This window comes from Gallus gallus, chromosome 4 (assembly GCF_016699485.2).
Source record: "Gallus gallus isolate bGalGal1 chromosome 4, bGalGal1.mat.broiler.GRCg7b, whole genome shotgun sequence".
Taxonomy (NCBI): Eukaryota; Metazoa; Chordata; class Aves; order Galliformes; family Phasianidae; genus Gallus; species Gallus gallus.
Window position 1 is genome coordinate 11,908,092 of NC_052535.1, and position 20,545 is coordinate 11,928,636.

Here is a 20,545-nt window from a genome sequence, read left to right on the forward strand (position 1 = left end):
TTGGGACTCCATACTCTGTAGAATCAGAGGGAAAACAATGGCCCTGATTAATGAGCTGCTGCCACCAAAGTCCAAACAATCTTGACCTAGAGTTGCTTTCCGTGGCCTTTTTCCATAAATCTGCAACTGATACGGCGATCCATATCATGGAAAGCCACGCACGTGGCATTGCATGCTCAGAGAGTTGCCTTGGAGCAGGTGTAGCAGAACTCAAAAGGCTGTGCTTTGATTTCTGACAGAGCCAAGTTCCTGTTAATTAACACCGTGGTTTCTAACCGTCAGCGCACAAAGCAATCAGGTGGCCTTGCTGAAGCGTTTCTGCTGATTACAGAAGGAAACCAGAGTGACCCTGTGCCACTTGATCAGGAAATGCTTATGCATCCAGTTGTGAGGAAAAGTTGTGGGAACAAATCCCAAGAGAAGGGCCAATGCCTTATCTTATCTTCAAACACTTACTCTACTTTGTGGTTGTTCTCACTGTGCTGGGGTAGATGTCTCCACTCAAGACTAATGATCAAATTTTCTGTTGTTGTCACTAGGACACTTACACCCACCCTCCTGCCCCCGCTGGAGCCACACCAAGCTTCCATCTGTGGCAGACAGAGAATGGCCGGGAACTGCTCCCCTTTCTCTTCAGCGAGCCAAACAAATGCTAGCTCCTCTGCCTTGGATAATCAACAAAAACACGACAACTGCTGCACTGTGGGTTAACACTAGCATTAAAATATTTTGAAAGAATCTTAACAGTCTCTCCTGATGAGCTACTGATGGCTAATTTCACTGGGGATTAACTTCTCCACCTTCTTTAGGAATGGAAGTTCTGAGTGTTGTTCAGGTTATACAGTTATGTGCCCACACAGAGTATTTATGCTGCCAGACTACTCCGGGAGATTCCTGCCTGAGGATGCCGAGCCTTTGCCCTCTGTACTGGCTCAGTACCCGCCTGGTGGCTTGACAGCATCCACTAGCTGAAAATGGAGAGGGTCCGTCCTGACTTACAGCCGGAACCTTGGATTCAAGAGCATCCCTTCTTCTTTGCTGGGAAAGTCAATGCCATCAATAATACTTAATTTACAGAATCTTGCATTTAGAACAGAGGATAAGCTATTTCATTGATGTGAATGCATGAGTCTAGCAGAATCGAAACTTATATGTCCTTCTCCCACCAAAAATCACGACAGAAGTGGAGAGAGGTCTTCTAATGTCTTCTTAGTCATTTGCTACTGCTTCTTTAAGTCTTTAAAGTAATTACTTTAGCAAAGAAAATTACTCAGTAATAACAAGTGAATGCTGATTCTGGATGAAGACCTAGTAAACACACCAAATATTGCAAGTGGTACCACACTGCTAGCAGTACCATCCTTTCCTCTCTTTTCATAGAGAATGACCTTCAGATAAATCTGAAAATGATTACAGGCCCTTGGTTTAAAAATACACAGTGCTCCACTGAATCCTTGAACTTTCTAATTTTGGTGAGAGTAGGATTTCCTTGGGGATGTGCTCATGAAAATACAAAACTGGCACCTGTCCACTTTCCAGATGTGCTCACCCTGCAATGAGGCACCCTGGTATCTGAGGAAAGTGCGCTGTCTCTCCTTTGTGTCGTTCAGTGCTGCAGACACAAGGCCGCATGGGAAGACTGAGCTATCATCCCTGGCATCTTCCCTGGCAGGCGGCTCATCATCTACATTACTGATGAGTGCCTTATTATTGTGAGCAGGGCCATGCGTGCTGTTCTTAGAGCCCCCAGTGACCCCACAGAGCACTTTCAGAGCACAGACGATGCTCCTGATCTAGGCTGTAACTTTCAGAAACACTCCAAGATAAGCATGGCTTACAGAAATGCTCCCAATCTATTGCCAGCAACAAAAAAAAAAAGCTTTTTAAATACTGTGTATATATCTCTCTCCTTTGCCTACCAAAATCAGCTCTAAAGCTGTGACTTCCAGTCCTTCCTAATGAGACCTGATGTGTCCTAAGGCCCAGATCTGTGCATAAGAGTGACTTTACACACATAAATAGTCCCCAGAGTTCAGTCATGTGCAAAAACTATTTGTGTGCCCAAGTCCTCGTGGGCCCTGGTCTAACCTGCTTCACTTAGCTGTCAGCACAGCGGGCTGCGCTTTGCCTGGCAATCATTTTTTTGTCATCTGATGCAGAGGTTAGGTGCTCTTTGATGCTGTTCTTTCAGTTTTCCCCTCCTCTGTGTGCCACAGTGCCCAAAAGGGGCATGTGGATTTCTTAATCAGATATCAGATCGACGTTAGCTGTCACTGTGTGTGATACCTACATACACTCAATCTCAGAAGCATTTGTGAGTGCTCTTTTTGGCATAGCTAGTGGGTACATACAGTGCCTAAAGGACGCTCGAAGGAAGACTGTTACAGTAAGATGCAGAGATTACAAATAGTTTTTATCCGTGCTCACCGATGGCCCTAGCATGAACAATCAGACATTTGCTTAGCGTGGGAGGGATGTCCCTCAGCCAAGTGGGATGGAGGGAGACATCTGACAGAGGTGAAGGAGGTCACACGTCGTCCTCCGCCTGGGGATCCTCCCAGGCTTCATGTTGGCTGGGCTACAAAATCAGATTGTCCCAGGAAAAACAGTTTTCAATATACTTTTCTTCCCTGGACAGTGTATCAGTCAACCTTTCACATTTCCCTCCCAGGGACTTGTGCAGTTCTGCTGTGTTTGGGGTTTTCTGCTCTTAACAACAGCAGAATGTTAAACTGGCAGTAGGAACAAAATCTTGGAAACAGAAGTTGCAAGTGGGACCCTGGGCGGAGGGTCTGCACAGGCTCAGGGCTCTTCCTAGATGATGCACTATGCTTGCCTTGCTTTAACCAGCTTGCTTTGACAACCAGGAATCGAGAGCAGGAATCTAATATCATAGCTCCGCATCAGTCCCCATGAAGAACATACCTGTCCCTTGGTTTAAAGAGGGGATGTTGGGCAAAGACCTATATAGAGCCTTGCAATATGCAATAGTCTCTTTTCCTAATTTCACAGCATTGTCAGTCTAGCATCGTATCCCAAACCACACTAGAAGGTCTAAGGAAGGATGCTTCAGTGTCAGCTTCACAAAGAGAATGGCAGGGACAGGCACAGCACTGGTGCTTTTGTAGCTAGCTGTGAAAACGTTTGGTTTTTGAGAAGGCAGTTAATGATTAAAGCCATAAAACGAAAATGAAATGCCGTAAAATGGTGAACATTCACGGAACATACTGAGAAGGAAAAGCACTGTATCCAAGCCCCAACTTTGCCTCCAAAGTTGAAATCCAGCTCTGAAGGGAGCAAGGGAGGCTGAACATCTCGTGAAGCCTCACCCTGCCAGCTCCAGCTTTGGCGTGCTCACCCAGCGCAGCACAGCCTCTTCCTGCACTGCTTGCTTGGTTTTGCCCTGCAATGTTTTTCTTTCAGTCCACTCAGCGTTGGCTCAGACATGCCAGTAATGGGCACACACTGTGTTTATAAAAGCCCTCTGTCACCTGGCAGCAGCAACCCAGTGTGTGTGTGTGGCAGAGGAATTTCTCCTCCTGTCCTCCATGGGGTAGAAACGCACTGAAATTACACTTTGCTTATCCTTTTCTTCAGCTCCTGAAGCCAAGATAAACTTTAGGAAAGAAGTACCTCAGATGTATAAACAGAATAACTGAAAAATACTTTTCCTTTTATCAAAAACAGTCTAAAGAGCTATGAGAGCCCAAGGACTGCGTTAAGCTCCCATCACAACAGCGGCTCAGGTCCAGTGCCCGCTGCCCCAGGCCCCTCCAGCACTTGCAGACCGAGAGGCAGAAGCCAGGCCTGTTCAAAGGCCAGCTTGAAATGCCAGCTTAGCCCCCATGAGCCCTAAGAACAATTGATGGCACAAGAGGAGCCAAAGAAAGTATTAGTCAGAACACCTGGATTTTCTAAGTTGGAGCAGGACTGGCTGAAGTCATCACAGTGTGATCAGCCCAGAGTGGATTGGGATTATAGCTGTGTCCTGCAAAAGTTACACAAGACTAGAAGAACCCTCAGCTGGCTAATTCAATGACACTTGCCAAACATTTTCAAAGCTACGTTGGCCATTTTTGGGATCGTTTGTGTATAATACATACTGAACCTCATCCCATGCTCCATGCAAACAGTGTGCTTCTAGAATACAGTGGGGGCTCAGATTCAAGAGCAAAGGTGTACTTGCCAGAGTGATCTCCTCCTGTGTAGATTGCCTTTTTTTTTTCCTTCCTGTTGCTTCTTTGCTGATTGTGATGCTACACCTTGTATGAGTCATCCTGAAGGTGTTTAGGAGCAACTGCACTTCTTAAACAACCAGGGAACAGCAGGGCTGGACCCTATGACTGTCCAGCATCCACTGCATCACATGCATGTAACAGCAGTTTGTAGTAGCAAACAGCAGTTTGTAGGTAGGACCATGCTACGCACAGCTGCACTGGGGGGAGTTTTTCTTGGCCAGACTCCAAGTTTTTCTTATTCTTCTATTCTTATTATCTCTTATGTTCTTACTCTTTCTTATATTCTTATTCTTCAATTTATTCCTTACTCTGCAAAGGACATTAGAAAGAGCTACAGTATCATAAGTTTTGTAAAACTGAGGGTGGAGAGGTCTCTGCAATGGCCAGGACTGATGCGGATCCTCAGCTGAAGGTCTGTAGGAAGGCTCAGTGTGCCCTTGAAAGGAGCTGACCAACATGTGGGCTGGGCGGAATGCCTCTGGGGAGGCTCATCTGGGACCATGTGATGAGCTGACCTCCGCTAAGCCTCTGATGGGAGTCTGAGTGGCTCCTGGAAGAAGCCAGGCTCTCCAAAGTGGGAGTGATTCACTCTCCATGCTGAGAGCATATACCAAGCTAAGAGAATTTAACTGAACCCAGCAAAGAAGAGATGAGAGGAGATGGGAGGTGGGAGGGAAGAAAATCACTGTTTCATCCAGTTGAAAAGTTAAACCCTTATGTTTCTTTTTTGTTAGATATGTTATCTTCACTATTCTGCTGAGTATAATGCCTCTGTTATAAACCCAGCTATAGATTTCTGGCTTATCAAGTTCAAGGCAAAGGAGAAGATGTAGATTTGAAGAGCAGGAGGGGAAAGAAAACATAAAGCTTTAATGTCAGAGCTTTGGAAATTGAGATACTTATCTAAGCCTGTTCTCTCCTCTCCTTGATTATGTTACTTTGAATTTGGACAAGGAAACCAGCCTGGCCAGCCTCACTTCTGTTTCTTCTCAGTTTCACTTTCTGAAAACGCTATCGCCCTAGATGTACACTCAGATAGGGGTCTCATTTAGGGCAGTTCCACGTTCAGCACTCTGCAGCCAGCTGTCAGGAGCACTCAGAGCGTGGTGCCTGTGGATTCAGCCCCAGAGCAGCAGCAGGCTCCCCTGCACGGCTCCCCTGCACGGCTCCCCTGCGTGGCTCAGCTGCTGACGCTGCCATGGGTCCAGGCTTACCAGCTGTCCCCCTTCAAGCAGCCATCTGCAAGGGGCTGGGCATATCTCATCACATTTAGCGCTTGTATCTGCCCTTGGAAGGGTGGCTCTTCTGAAGGCCTTCCCTGTGCCAAGAGGTGATGAGAGCAGCCTTTATCACTACTGTCAATAAAGACCATTGTCATTCTTGAGCTGACAGATCTCATGACATGCACTGGGGATGGTGGCTCAGACACTTCTGCATATTTGCCTTACAGAGTATACGGCCCCGATGGCCTCAAAGGAAGCAGCTTGCCATTTAGTTCAAATGCAGTATGTGTGAACGTTGCTTTGGAAAACAGTAGGCTTTTAATTTGCATTTAATGCAGCAGATGCTTCACAGTTGCGAGTCAAAGAGCTACTTCCCAGAATTATTGTTTTCTCTTATTAACTGAAAAGTAATATATGACCTGATACATCACATTGTTTCCCAGACTGATTCTTTCCAGTTCTGTATTTGTGTAAAATTCTTTTGAAATTAATCTGTTGTCCTGAAACTGTAATAATGCAGTAACACAGCCAGCTCTAAATAAAAGCAGGAAGACTATGAGCAGAAATGCAGGTGCTCGGTGTTAGAAAAGAAAGGGGTGAATAAGGGGAAGAAAAACAAATGGAGGGGATCTCAGTGGGCACCGTGCAACTCCACGCTCAACTGAATTGCATCAGTATAAATTAAAGCCCTGTGTGGGCCCCCAAATTAGGAACTATTTACAAAACAAAAAGCTTTCCTCGGCAGTATTGTGCATGTTCTAACCACAGTGAATAGCCTGCCTAACTATGATTTCTTCTTTATTTGGGTCAGGTCTTGCTGAGGATGAATTTTTTGAGAAACCAGTGCTGAGCATTGCAAAAGACCACATTGTCATCTTACCAGGAGAAGATCTAAAAATAAAATGCAGGTAAGGATTGTTCCAGCAGTGCTGGATCCCTCGGTTGTACTGATTACCTTGCACAGCACGGCTTCTGGGCAGGGGGGAGCAAAGACTGCTGGACAGCCATGATCTGCTACTGGCGATGCTTTCCCTCGGGTGCATTTCAGGAGAATTTGTTGGGCTGAAACAAAGCAGAGAGAAAAGTCTCTGGTCAGCATTCAGCCCACTTTATTCCTTTTATCATAAAGGGACCAAAGCAAAGCCCTGAGTCAGCACACAGGAAAGCTTATGGAAGGGGATGTGTGTGCTTAAGGACAGGGCTGGAAATCTTTGCCTGAAAAGTTGCAGCTTCAATTCCTCTGCAGCTAAAATCACTCTTTTCCCCCTGTCCATCAGTAAATGGCTGTATATATATATATAGTTATACATATGTATAAAGACAAAAATGTGTATATAAGCTTAAACTTCCTAACCTCAAATACTGCCTAACCTAGAAGATGACAATTAAATAAACAGCAGTCAGTATGTGTATATTCGAAGACCTGACCTGTTTCAATATATATTCTTTAAATCAAAGATAAACAAGGATCATAAAAACCAGACCATAGATCATGAATTCTGGCAGCAATTCAATTCTTGGCACAATATGTAAAAAGTAGCCATGCAAGAAACAAGCAAGATGTCAGCAGTGACTTATGTGGAAATGGGCAACAGAGCTTTGTCACAGCTGGGGGACACACAGCCGAGCAATCAGTGTGAAGAGTCCGAGCTCCTCCTGCTCTGTCAGGACACAAATTAACTTGCTTGGCCACACAGAGGGTCTCTGACTGGGGTGTACATAGGTGTTCCACTTGTTCTGAATGTGATTTAAATGCAAAGCTGCTGTGAGAAGTTGTCTTTCAGTTCCTTCAGCGTGCATTGTAGTAGAGAAGGCTGAAGGTAATCCAAACTATCACAAATTCTTTTACACTTTTTTGCTCACACTTTTTTACATCTTCTTGCAAAGTCCCCGTGAGTGTAGCTACTACGCTGTTGGTTTCTTGCAGCCACTGAAGGCAGTGAGAAAGAACAGTGGGAAGGTGGATCTCAGCTGTAGGTTATGCTGATAAATACATCTCTTCTGATTTTTTCCTAGTCTAACTAATACAGTGTTTATAGAGAAGGGTAAATTGACTCATTTTGTGTAAATCTGTGATGTTTTCTGGAGTGTAAGGCATTTTTTTTTCCAAATACCTCCAGCTAGCTGTGTGGCTTATGAGGTCAAAACAACCTTACAATGGTATTTTTAGCTTAGCAAGCAGCAAGCATCGTGGCAATAAAGTCCTTTAAAATCTCGGTGCAGTGCTTCATAAAACATGATATGTGGACATGAGTTGTGTGCTGCTCCAGGCCAACTGAATCAAAGCTTCTCAGCAGTGCTCCAGCTGCTGCCATTTTGATCAGTAGGAACACCCTATCTCCTCATATCACCAGATGAACGAAGAGATGAAGAAATTATCAGCACTTCAGTAGCGCTGGCTGTGATCTGAAATTGCTTTATGGATGCGAAGCAATAAGCCCACCTAAGAGATGGGGAAATTCTGGCCCCGAAGGGAGCTCTGAAGTCCTGCCTGCTTTCAGAGTTCAGGGCTCAGCACAAGGAATCAATACAGGCAGGTAGCTGCTGCAGACTCCATTCGTTTTAGATTCTTGGCCAGAATTTCCTGATTTTTGGCAGCCTGGCCAAAGCTGCAGCTATTGCTGTGACTCCCGTCTGCCAAATATGTGAAAATACCAAGGCAGTGGTCAAAGTCTTCATCTTCCACCTGTATAAAATGAGCAGGTGGAAAAAGTGTTCCCGTGTAAGGAAGCACAGAGTTGTGAACCCCCTCGTTTGCTCTGCAGAGCCGCTGCTATAGACGCCAGGCTTGGTGATGCCTGTGTGTGTGTCCAGACAAGAGCAACAAAGCTGTGAAGGGTCTGGAGCTCAAGGCTCATGAGGAGCAGCTGAGGGAACTGGAATTGTTTAGTCTAGAGAAGAGGAGGCACAGGGGAGACTTAATGCTTTCTACAAATATCTGAAAGGAGATTACGGTGGGGGTTGTCTTTTCTCCGGGTAACTGTGATAGGATGAGAAGTAATGGCCTCAAGTTATGCCAGGGAAGATTCAGGTTGTATACTAGGAAAAATACTCTTCTCAGAAGGAGTCTTTAGACACTGGAATGGGCTGCTCAGGGAGGTGGTGGAGTCACTGTCCCTGGAAGTGCTCAGTAAGGGTAGATGTGGCACTGAGGGACATGGTTAGCAGGCATGGTCATGATGAGTCAATGGTTGGATTAGATGATCTTAGTGGTCTGTTCTGACCTTAACAGTTCTATGAACATGGAGTGCCATTGTTCCTGTCCTGGGCCAGGAGTCCCATTTCTTGACAGAAGTGGCTGTTACGTCATTGGTGACGTTTGTAGACTGGGAAAGAACACTGGGTAGGGATGTCTCTGTAAGAAGGTATTTCCTAACTCAGAAGGACAGGAAGTGTGATGGGGGAGGCAGGGTTGCCCAAGCCCACGGTGCATCCAAGAAGCAGGGTGAGTCTGCTCACCAGGAAGAACATCCACACTCTTCCCGGGGCTCTCACTCTTCTACGTGCTGGGAATAACCTCCAGACCTCGGCCCCGTGTCCTCACCGTATTCAGGAAGGCGACAGAAGGACGGTCAGAATCAGAGCCAAGAGGATGTTTGTTTGAGTGTCATTTGACTTGCTGGCAATAGCATTCCCTTAGTGCACCAGTTGTACCACTGCAAAGCCACTGGCACAGGAGGGGTTCAGAGTTCTTAGCTACTGGAAGTTCCACACAGCACACTTGTTGGATACTCTAAGGACAGGCATCTTTATGGAGCAGACATGTCTAGACCGGATTTCTTCCTGGCTACACTCAGCTGGGAAAATCCAGGGGTTCTTGCTCCTTTCTCTGCTCTGCAAATGGCCTTGGATCAATGGGAGTTCACCACGGTAGAAAGAGCGAGTGAGTTCCTGTCCTTTGGAACAGCATGGCCTTTCTATAGGCATGGAAGCAAAGAACTGCCTCCTGTGTTGTGAACCCAAACCCCTTCCTCCCCCGGGATCCACAGACCACCACTTCTGCCCCCACCATTTTCTGCACTGACCTGCAGAAAATAATCAGCTACAGGAAGACCACAGTCCTCTTTGCATAAGCATGTAGAGCCTGTGCTAGGCTTCCTTAGAGCCCCCAAAGCGCATCCCAGGCAGGACGGAGCTGCAGCAGCTGCTACGGTTTGCCTGTTGCATTTACCAGAACAAAACCAGCAGAACCAGGGCCTATTGCTGACCTGAAACACTAGAAGATCTCTCTGAGTCCCTCAACAGGTGATAAAGTGCCCTTGCTTTTTGTCAGTGAATTACCCAGAATTGCATTTGACTCTAGCTGTGATCATAACTAAGACATGAATGGGTGACACGGTGTGTCTATCATCTGCCCTGCTGGTTTTATGTGCCGAGTGCTGTGATGGAGTGAATAGAAAAAGATCCGTGTTGAGGAGATATTCTAAGATCTGTAATTGGATTAGTTCCAGACCCTTCACAAAACCAAGATTGAGTCAGTGCTGATTAAACAAGAAAGGTGATGAGAAGTTACATAAATGTTCTCTCTCCATGCAGCCTTACAGTCAAAGGAAAGTATGAGTTAATTTAGCAGATAAATATGCAAATTCCTCAACTTGAAAGAAACATATAATTTTATCTGGTGCTTTCAAATGTTTGAAGTGGCTTAAACACAGAGGTAGAAAAACAAACTCGAGTTCAGGATGTCTGTTAAAATGAAAACTAAGCTTTCCTCCAGGAGTTAGCTGCCGCAGTTGCTACAGTTTCTGGAATTTCCCCTGCTCTATTGCATGAGTGTGATGTGAGCCCCCTTAATTCCTTATGGCTGCTAATCCAAGCACCCTGCAGCCTATATCATTCATTTCCAAATGACAAGACAGGGAACATTAGGAACATTGGCTGCCGTTGGTCAGAAGGAAGCCCACGTTCTGCCTGAACCGTGACCCGCTGTAACTGTGGTGTGCTGTTGGCAGGGGAGCACGGCCGGTGAGCTGGCTGCTGGGGGAGGCACAGAGGAAGGACCCCCGCGTGGACATCAGCAGCTGCCGCAACAACAGCAGGCAGAGCTGCAGCACGCTGCTCCTCAGGAACGTCACGGCCAGCGACACCGGGTACCTCACCTGCGTCCATGATGACGCCCCATCTAGAGAGGAGCTCACGGCCAAGATTTATGTGTTCGTTGAAGGTAAGAGCTTCCTTTTGTTTTGGTTTTATGCCTTTTCGGTAATGTAAAATCAGTGCTACAAGAAACAATTCGATTCCGATGCTTGCCCCAGTCCCAGCACGCACAGCTGTGGCACTGTGCAGAGGCCGGGATACACCTGGGTTTTCAGGCCAGATGAATTAATTCACAGGGACAAAGGTACAAGAGCCAGAAATTAACTATCTCATTCAATTCCATCACTCGAAGGCGAGATTGTCCTGCCTATTTTTCTGTTTCAAACACTGAATCAGTGAACACTGATTTCTCTAAACATCTTTTCCTTCCTTTACCTTTTAAGACCTTTTAAGGCTTTTGCTGCCACAGTGCTTTTCCTGAGATTCGCCTTCAATACCCAAGTCCTCTTCCTCCCCAGGCATGAAACTCCCCAGCAGCAGTCTCTGCGGTTCCTGCCTCTCCTACACAGTTGTGTACTGCTTTGTCCTTCACATCTGTGGGACGTACTTAGCTAAGCTGAATGAGTGCATTATACATATTTTATTGGGTGGGTGGTTTTTTTTGGTGAAAAACGGCCTATTTCTCATTTTTGTTCCCTTGAGCTGCCTCTTCTATTTGTGTCAGAATCACTGGGTTCACGTCTAGTAGCAAATGGAAACAAACTTCAGAGGCTGCTCCTCTGAAATAAAGTGCACGTAACACTGAACAACCATTTCAATAATACGACTTTTTGTTGAAAGAACGTTCCCAGAAAATGTTGATGTATTTTTCCAGTTAATTTGACAATTGATTTACTAAACTGTGAAATCATCTCAGGTCTTCCAAGCTGAGACTGTGAGTAGTCAGACAAAGGAGCTGACGTTTTGTGCCATGTGAGATCCACTCACGTGAGATCCATTGGTGCTCAATAGGGTTACTCTGCGGTTCTCTACAAATATGCAAGAAAATGAGTGAATTTAATTCTTCCAGGAACTGCTAAGATGTGACTCTTTGAATCCTCTTGCTGAAGCAAATACTACAAATGTAATGGGTTTGGCTAATGTGGTCTGCCCACATGACTAAATTCAATTTCGGAAGTACTGGGTGAACACACCTGTGTGATGCTGGTGGATAAGATTTTCCAATTTCTTTATGTCTGTTGTAAATAGTCCCCTTCTGCCCTCATCCTGCTTTCCCAGCAAGTCTTCCTCTTATCGGAAAGTAGCTTTTTGGTGTTACTTGTTAGTTCCTGTAGACACTTTTTTTCTGCCTTTCTATTTCCTTTCTCTTTTTTTTCCCCTTGTTTCTCTAAGCCCTGGTTTCTTTATCCACCCTAGTTCTTGTGCTGAGCTGTTTCCTTTTCTCATTACACACCACTCAGATGCCCTACATCCAAGATTGTTAACCTAACTCAATGCCTACATGTCAGGAAACAGTGCATTGAAAACTCAATTCTCTATCCTGATTCAGTGCCCTGGCTGGCTACCCAGGACTCCATTACTCTATGGTGAGAGCATGTGCAGGAAGTCTTACGGATCTTTTGGGACTGCCTGAGTATTTATCTTAAGAAGATATCTCAAGTTATGAGATATTTGCTGGTGATGCACTTGGAACAGTGTTCATCTAAAGAAAAAATCACAGGATGTCCTCTTGCTAGCCTGAGAGTGCTGTGCCAAGGTTCCCCTTAAAAACAGCATGCTCTAAATCACCCTCAGAGATTCTCTCCTCTCAGATGAGATTTAGTATATTTTAGAAGTTGATAAAGGAAGCATAACAGAAAGTGAGTCAGTCTGCACCATGCATAGGTGAGCCGGCGAGCAGACGCCCTGTGCCGTGTCCCACCAAGCCAGCTGCTTACCCACCAACACAGCCCCACTACAGAACTGCAGCCCATAAGCCTGCAACGGCCTCTGGGCTCTGACCTGCCAGCCTGCGGGAGCTGCTCGGCCCCAGAAAGTGAAGTTGTACCTCAGCATGGATGCAGGGCGTGCTTCTCTTCCCCTCTAATTCCTGTGTGTGTTTGCTGAATGCCAGCAGGCCGTTCTGGGGGTGAGAAAGCTGTTCGTCAGCAAGGGATCTATGAATCGTGGGGCATTCAGAACGTACCCGTGCTTTCCTTCAGTATTTAAACACGCCTTGTTAAGGAACTTTGACACGCAGTGTCTGGGCATCCCTAAGAAACCCATCCGTTGTTTCCAAGTGAAGAAACTCACGGCTCCCACTGAGCAGCAGACGAAGCAGAAGCCCCAGAGCCATCTCGGGATGTTTTGTGGAGGAGCATGGCTGGGCAGGCTGTTTGCAGCACCGAGCCAGGTGGGGTGAGAAAATGCAGAGCCAGGCCCTGAAGGCTGGAGATTCCTCTGAGGTTACAAGCCAGCATTGCCAAAAAAGGAAGGAATGGTATTTTTTCCCTTCATTCCTGGCCTGCTGCTTGACACCAAAATGAGAACATGATTGTATCGGAAGCCCAGCTTACTGGCTATTATTTCCTGTGCTTGCTTCTGTTTTTACAGCCTCCCTGGTGGAGCTTCTAAGCTCTGCCAGAATCTGGCATGCAGCAGCTCTCCCCGGTGCACTCAGGCTGTGACCCCCACACACCAGGCAGCCCATGGGGACCAAAGGCAGTGGTCAGCACCGTGCCTCAGCTGCACTGCCAGTCTGCAGGGAGGGAGTGCTCAGGACCTTGATCCTGAATCATTGTTCTCAAGGCCTTTTCTGCTTCCCGCTGCAGCTGCAAGTCCAAAGGATTGTAATTAAAAAGCAGACAACCCCCTTCTCCTGTCACCCGTCTCCTCACTGAAAACACAACGTAGCTTGGGGATGGAGTAGAAATAATCAGGAAGTTTTTAACTGCTCATCTAATTTCAGTGCAGCTCTCAGGGAAAGGCTCTGCAGTGACTGGGGAGCGAGGCAGCCAGCTATCTGCTCTGCCTTCTGCAATTACGGTTCCAAAGCAAATGGTCTTCTTGGGGAATGTACTCATTTCTTTCAACCTTTGGGATTCCTGAGCCCAAGGAAGGGGCAGGCTCCTATCTCATGTTCCAACACAGAGTGCCTTCTACGCTGGGCTTCCTAGGGCATGTATAAAATTGAACATGACTCAGAGATGGAGGAAAACAGAAACAAAAAGATTTTCTCCACCATCCCACACCTCAGCCTAGACAGAAATCAGCACTTGCAGCTCTCCTATTTGAAACACTGTCAGCAAACAGCTGATAATCCCCAGGGTGTCAGCTGGAAGTGTCAGCTGGTAGCACCAGCCCAGTGCTACCTTGGCTTTGGTGCTGATTTTCTCGTAGCCCTCAGCTCCATATAGCAGCATGGGGTTTGCTGCACTTCTCTGTACTGCTCAGCTTGAGGAGTAGGAGGGAGAATGGGCTCTGTTCTGTTTTGCTCCCCTCCATCAGCAAATTGTGCATCCTGATTCCAGTGGTAATTGGAGCCAGTCACATCTTGCAAAATACTGTATAGAGAACTTCATCCACGTTTCCATGCTGTGCTTTGATTCCTGTCCACACACACCAGTGGTCCTGCTTTGCTAGAACAGTAGGGGACATCAAGACATGGGAACAAGAGGTCAGCAGCAGACATTCTCAACTACTTTTTGTGCAAGGCAGAGATCCTACTCTGTTTCTTTAAATAAGTAGGGCCATGACAGGGCTGATGCTCAACAGACTACTCCAAAACCAGCAAGTCCCACCTCTTCTGATCACTGGCACTGGCACCAAGCAGTATATACAAGCCCAGTACATCCGTGCTGGCTGCCACTCAGGGCATGAGTACCCTGGGGCAGAACAACCCGCTCATGCCTGGTGTGGTTCACTCTTTGAATGTGTTCATTGGTGAACACTGGAACACTGGCTTCCTACTTAGGCCCAGCCAGCTGCTGGTGGTTCACACGGCAGTGACACTGCAAGCCAGGCACAGGGCAGGGCTGAGGGAGTAATTTCCTTCCATACATTTGATTTTCAGTACTGATGTATGGAGCCACATGGTGTAACTAGAATATATTGCTGTGCAGAAAGTGAGGCCTGTTTCCTTTTGATGTTCCTAAGGACACTATGAAGCACTGGAACTCCCAAGCTGTACTGCAGTGCTGCCAGGGGTCCAGAGCACAAGAACTGGAATTGGAGCCCAGGTCCTGCCAGGGCTCCTCATGAAACTCAAGGGCTGTTTATGTGATCCATGTGAGCACAGTCCACAGGTGAAGGAAAACTTTTCACTTCTTGCTGCATCTCTGCTTAAAGTCATGCAGCCTTTCCTATTGGCTCCTTTTGGTTCATAGCCAATCTGAAGGAAAAAGAAGGATGGATCCAAGCAGCTTGTCTTGTCAGAGCACGCATCTCACTGCTCGTCAGCTCTGGCAGCAAGACATTGCAGGGAAGGATACAATCTCTCTCTGCTGCTGCAAAGAACGAAGAGGGCAGGTGGGACAAGTGTTGCATCAGGGCTGAGTGTCACATCAGCCACAGTCCCTTCTTTATCAAATGCCACAGCCCAGAGATGTGAAGCTCCATCTCCTTCATTCCTCGCTGAGAAGAACCTAAAGAGGATGGAAATGCATGAAAGCACCCTTCACATGGCCATATTTTTGTTCCGACATTCTTTGAAGCTGATTTCTGCCTCCTTAATTCTCTTGACAGTTCACAGAGATAATTTGAATGTGAGAAGCAGCCCTGACGTGGTGTTTGGCTTGCTCTCCAGAAGATATTACCAGTGCTGGAGTCACGTTTCTTCCTCCTTTCACACTGGACGCATCAAGACAGCCACACGTGCTGCCAGACACTCAGCTAGCTGAGACAGGCACTTGGTGTCCGTCTGCTCAGCGTGCATCCCAGCAGATAAGCTGGCTGTCTCAGACTGGTGGAAGGGTCTCACTTCATATTCAGGGCCACATGGTGTGGGAATATAGGCTATGTCAGTGTGCAGGACTCTCTGTGCTGTTCCTCAAATATAAAGCTCTGGATGAAGGACGGGACACAGGGAAATAATGAGCTGCATTCAATTCTCAATCAAGACATTCAGTATCCTCAAACCATATCCTAAACTACACTTCTCCACTTTCAAGTGGAGGAGCCTTGCAAGATATGATGCTGAGCAAGCAGCATCGTGTTCTGACATGCTGTCAGTGACAGCACTTGACTTCTAGCAGCAAGAGGTAACTGTCTCCTCCTTTAAACTGATACAGAATTCCTAAGCAAAAGCCTGACAGACAAAATCACGAACACATTTCCCCCACTTCTTCCTTCCCATTGGTTTTCCACCCAGTAATCACTAATTGCTGAGCCTTACCCCAGCTGAGCAGCTGGCAGCAGTTAATATAGGAGACCAGTTCTTAGTGATGGGACTTCACTGGAGGAATATGTCCTACAAACTCTGTGTCTGCTGAAAGTCTTGTCTTATGGGTAATCAGAATTTATGCATTCATCTGACGCTTGAAACATAGTTTTGGCCAATGCATGGAGACATTTCTTTTAATCCATTCTGACTTTCTTCTTGTTGTTGTTTTTTCTGCTCAGCATTGAAAGGAATTTTGCTCCCACAATTTTTGAAGTAACATTTTATAAAATAATATTTGTCTCTACAAATACTCCTGTGTTTCTAATGGCAGTCTGCAAGGGAAGAATGTACTTCATTTGACCAAAACAGAATGCTTCGTGTTGACTCAGAATGGCTTCTGGGGGCTTTGCAGTCACTTTTGTTTTGCCTAAAGATAAAATATTCTGCTTTCTGTTTAACCTAGACATTCCACCACCAATTCTTTTCATTTTCCTGCCAAACTCAAAGGTCCTTTATTTTCAAAGATCCTGTTTCAAAACAAGTGACTTTCTAGATGTTACCTCTGCACTTAGAAGCTTTGATAGACTACCAGGAGGAATACAGCAAGTCAGGCAGTTTTCTTGTAACGCTTTCCAAAATTCCATGCCCAAAGTGTCACTTAACTGATAACGATTATGAATGTCCTGAGTGTTCTTGGCCTTGAGGAATTAAAAACTGATGGGGTTTATGTAAAAAATTGAACCGAAGGACCTGAGAAACTGATCACTCAGACTTTCCAGCTACTCTGTTCTTGTAAGATACAACTGAAGGAAGAAAAGAAATGGGGAGGGCGTATGCCTTCACTATGTTTTCAGCAGGAACAAAGTGAGAAGCAAAGTGCATGGTCTGAGGACTGGACTGAGTGATGTTTGTAGGTGCCTTCCAGCTGAAACTTGAGGGAGTGTTAGGGAATTAGAAAGAAGTGAACAGCGGCGCATGACTGTCCTCAAAGGCCACGTAGTGTGTATCATCTGTGAGCTGATGGATGGTAGCTGAAGGGAGAGGTGATGCTATCTCCACAGGTTTAGGTGTGATACAAATATCATGAGACAATTTGTCTTCATGATGTACGAAACATGAGCAGAAATGAAAAGCACCCAGCACCCTGTACAAAGTCCCTGCACATGTCTCGGGAGGATGCTCTGAACCTGCGGGTGATGTAATGCTGGGAAGGAAGGAGCCTGAGTGCACAGCACGCTGAGTGTAGGGCTGCAGTGCAGCCCCTGCAGGGCCTGCGGAGCAAGCTGTGCATTGCCCAAGTGGCTGAGTTAGAAGGGACTCATCTCCAGCAGCAATTAATCGTGTCCTGTGCAGAAAGAGAATTTAAACATGAAGGGCTTCTCTTCCTGAAGGAAAACAACGTTCTTATACGCACTTGACCTTTGAGTTGCTTTGTGCGCAGTGTGCTGGATTTTCTGCTGGCCCCCTCCCCCTGCTGCCCTGGCTTCCCTCACTTTGCTGTGTTCCCCCCAAGCCATGCTGGGTGAGCAGCAGCACCCGGCCTGGCCGCAGTTTCCTGCAAACCTCCACTGACCTGCAGGGCCGGCCAGCCATCCTGGGGCCGGAGGAAGGGGCCTCTCCCTCTCGATAAGTCACTCACGTGCTGCAGCTCTTGTCTTTCTTCACATATAATGAGCTTTGCAGCTTGCAGTAAATTATTCTTCTTAAGTGTCCTATGGGAATTTATGGGTGTTTTCTTATGGGTAAGATTCATAGGGCATATTACCTTCCCACCTCAGGAGGAACAGATGTGCCAAGCTATTTTCATAAAGTGTTTCTTTGCAAGAATTTTTTCCTGGAGTTCAGTGCTGGTAAGAGCAGGGCTTCCAAGCCTTGCGTTGCAGGACGGCACCTGCATTTTCTATGACACAGCTCTCCCAGTTGTGACAGTTGAGTGCAATTGATTTCCACCATCTGGAGTCTGAGATCTTCCTTGAGGCCCAGGTTATCATTTTTAAAGGAGAGTGACCCTGTCCCTTTTGTTTCAAGAAGTTCTGTCTCTGTGAGGCTTTTTTTACAGTGATTAAACTGCCTGCTGATTAACTGACGGTGGGGAACGTGTTCGTAAAGTTGGCAATGATTTCCCAGTGTCCAGCAGATCATTTTTCTGTGCCAGTCAGTCTGACCTGTGTAAGAGTTTCATGAAGGATTCCGTTTTTTGTCTGAGCAAACTGTAGAAGTATCAGCTAGCACTTGATTCGTTCCCTATTCAGTATTTATTCTTTGTCGTTTTGTTAAGATCCCAAGCTGAGCCACTTTATATTTGCTTATCTGTTAAATGAGCAGCCCAGCTGCCTGGGAAACACTCCTGTCCAAAGCCTCTCCTGCCCAAAGCAAGAGGAGCTGGCTCGCTCCTGCTTGCGTGGCTGTTAGAGCAGCTGGAATGAAGCACGAGCAAACTGCAGGATGCACGGCTCTGCTGCTCTATGCACTGGTCCTCTTCAGGGCTCAGTAGTCCCTACAACCCAGAAGCTGCTTTTTGTTGTTGTTACTTGCCAAGAGATTGTAAAGCACAATCTATATTTGGAGTAGTGATGTGAAAGGCTGAATGAATATATTTTGCCTTTCAGTTCAGACTGTAGCTTATGCTCTGGGATAATGTAATTCTAGCAACTGTCTAGCCATATGGCAGTTCAGCCATACGTCAGTTAGGCCATTAAAAGTCAGTTAGGAATGAGATACAGCTTACGTGATATACGCTGTGAATTCATGCTTCCCTCTGAGGTGTTCTTCAGTCATTTAGCAGTGCCACGATGTGTATCTGTTCCATTTACAATTGAAATAAGTGGATTATTTTTAGTTCTGTTGTGATGCTGAGAATTTGGCCGACGTCAGTCTTGGAGGTGGGGAGAGACGATGGAGGAGAATGGGGTTAAGTAATGGTTTGTTTTCCATGGAGAGGAAATGCTTTAGAGAAACTGTGTTATGTTTTGACTGAAGCGCTTCAATTATTGCATAATTCAGTGTTTTCATGTGTTTTAGGATTATTTAACACATTGCTTAGCTACCTTCTTTTGATTTTTTGCTTTTTATACAAACATTGCTGTTTGTTTTAAATAGCTGTTTTTAAAACTTTTTAACTTTCAGTTTCTAAACAAACAGTGAAATTCCTTCTAAAAATACTGGCACAAATACTTCAAAATTCAGTTGAAGCAATTAGTCAAAATTTGATCCAGATTTGTGAATAGTTTAACACCAAAAGCTCCTTTTTCACAGCAGGTCTCCTCTTGGTCTATATTCCTGTCTCATCCCTCTGTCACAGGGCACAGCAGTTGTTCTCTTTTTACCCGTAAGAGGAGAAATAGATATGAATGTGCTTCCCCTAACACTTTTTTGCACTCCCACTGCTCACTGGAAATGCAAATCTACTTTCTCAGCCTTTTCCTATAGCAAGTAATCCAAGGACAGGGTCTTCTTGGAAGTAGAAGGGCCTCTCACTATTTGCATAAGATTTAAATTTGCCTGTGAATGTATCATCACATTTGATCTATTCCAAGTATGGGTTAGCTGGAGAGCAAGACCGCAGAGGCATTAAGCAGCACTAATGTTCACACACAAACATTAAACACATGTTTGCAATGTAACTCAATATAAGAATGTAGTTGACCTGTTTGGGAAACTGCAGAAGACAAACCATATTGAGTGTAAATATTTCGTATTAGTTTTAGGGGTTGGAACAAGCTACAAAGCTGTGGACATGAGATCAGGTTTCTCAGCTGGAGGCTCGATTAGATCCAGCGCCTGCCTAGCCAAGAAGTTCAGATGTGTTTCCGAAACTTCCTAAACGTGGGAAGATGAGAGGTCTATTTTTCATTCTAATTAGTATCTCTCACAATGTTTCTTACAGTGCCTTTCCTCCACAGTACGTGTTTTTAATAGATTGATTCAGTCAGAAAAAAATGAATAGCGTGGAATGGAAGCTGACATGAAAAGACGCTGCTGGAAATGATAGACTTCATCCCGATTTCTGGCCTTTGTCTTCAGTTTCATTGCCTCACCTTCAGATCAGAAAGCCTGCAACAAGAGCTCTGCAGGGCCCCAGCTGGCCCCTTGTCCCAGCTCCCCACGCTAATCACGCAGCCCTTGTACCTGCACAGCGATCCAAGTCCTTCTGTAAAACAACTCTGTCACGTTTTGACCTTTCTGATAAGCTGTACCACCATTTGATTTCATCATGACTGAAGCACACGGTACCCTTCATCTGCTAAGAACCCTATTTCCAATTCTCAGCTAAAATTAAGCTATCAAAAGTACAAAAGTCTACAGTCCCACTACCCCATCTCAGTCCTTACTTTTCTGTTCTGGGCTGTGGAGAGCATGAACTCCAGCTCCACATCCAGTTTGTTCTGTGAGATTGATTCCAAGTGAGAGCACCCACACATTTCCATGGCATTCCTTAAGCAAGGACTGTTGTCATTAGCAAAGAAATGAACACTGATAGCTCCAAATGAATGACCTATTCCCAGACAAGTTAACAGTCGTGGGGTAACAAAGACAAAGTGAGTGAGATAAACTTCTGTTTTCCTTTGTAAGTGGAGTTGTATTTTGGAAAGGAAGAGCAAATCCAAACCTCACACTCCACGTTCAAACTACTCTACAGGTCACCAATAAGCAGCACCGATTTCTAGCAGGAGATCAAAACTCCCAGA

General features: G+C 45.8%; 1 protein-coding gene and 1 long non-coding RNA gene across 4 annotated transcripts in view; one reads left to right on the forward strand and one right to left on the reverse strand.

The window, feature by feature from the left end:
- LOC107052080 overlaps positions 1 to 20,545 on the reverse strand; it is a 139,058-nt gene that overhangs the window by 71,314 nt on the left and 47,199 nt on the right. Inside the window, exon 2 of the long non-coding RNA XR_003074821.3 lies at positions 6,417 to 6,523. This is a non-coding gene — a long non-coding RNA (uncharacterized LOC107052080). The remainder of the gene's footprint in view (positions 1 to 6,416; positions 6,524 to 20,545) is intronic.
- Positions 1 to 20,545, forward strand: part of VEGFRKDRL (vascular endothelial growth factor receptor kdr-like) — a 123,330-nt gene that overhangs the window by 24,936 nt on the left and 77,849 nt on the right. For all 3 annotated transcript variants that reach the window (XM_015278582.4, XM_015278583.4, XM_420292.8), the window contains exons 2-3: positions 6,273 to 6,369; positions 10,414 to 10,625. In XM_015278582.4, coding sequence (XP_015134068.2) covers positions 6,273 to 6,369; positions 10,414 to 10,625 — 309 coding nt within the window. The remainder of the gene's footprint in view (positions 1 to 6,272; positions 6,370 to 10,413; positions 10,626 to 20,545) is intronic.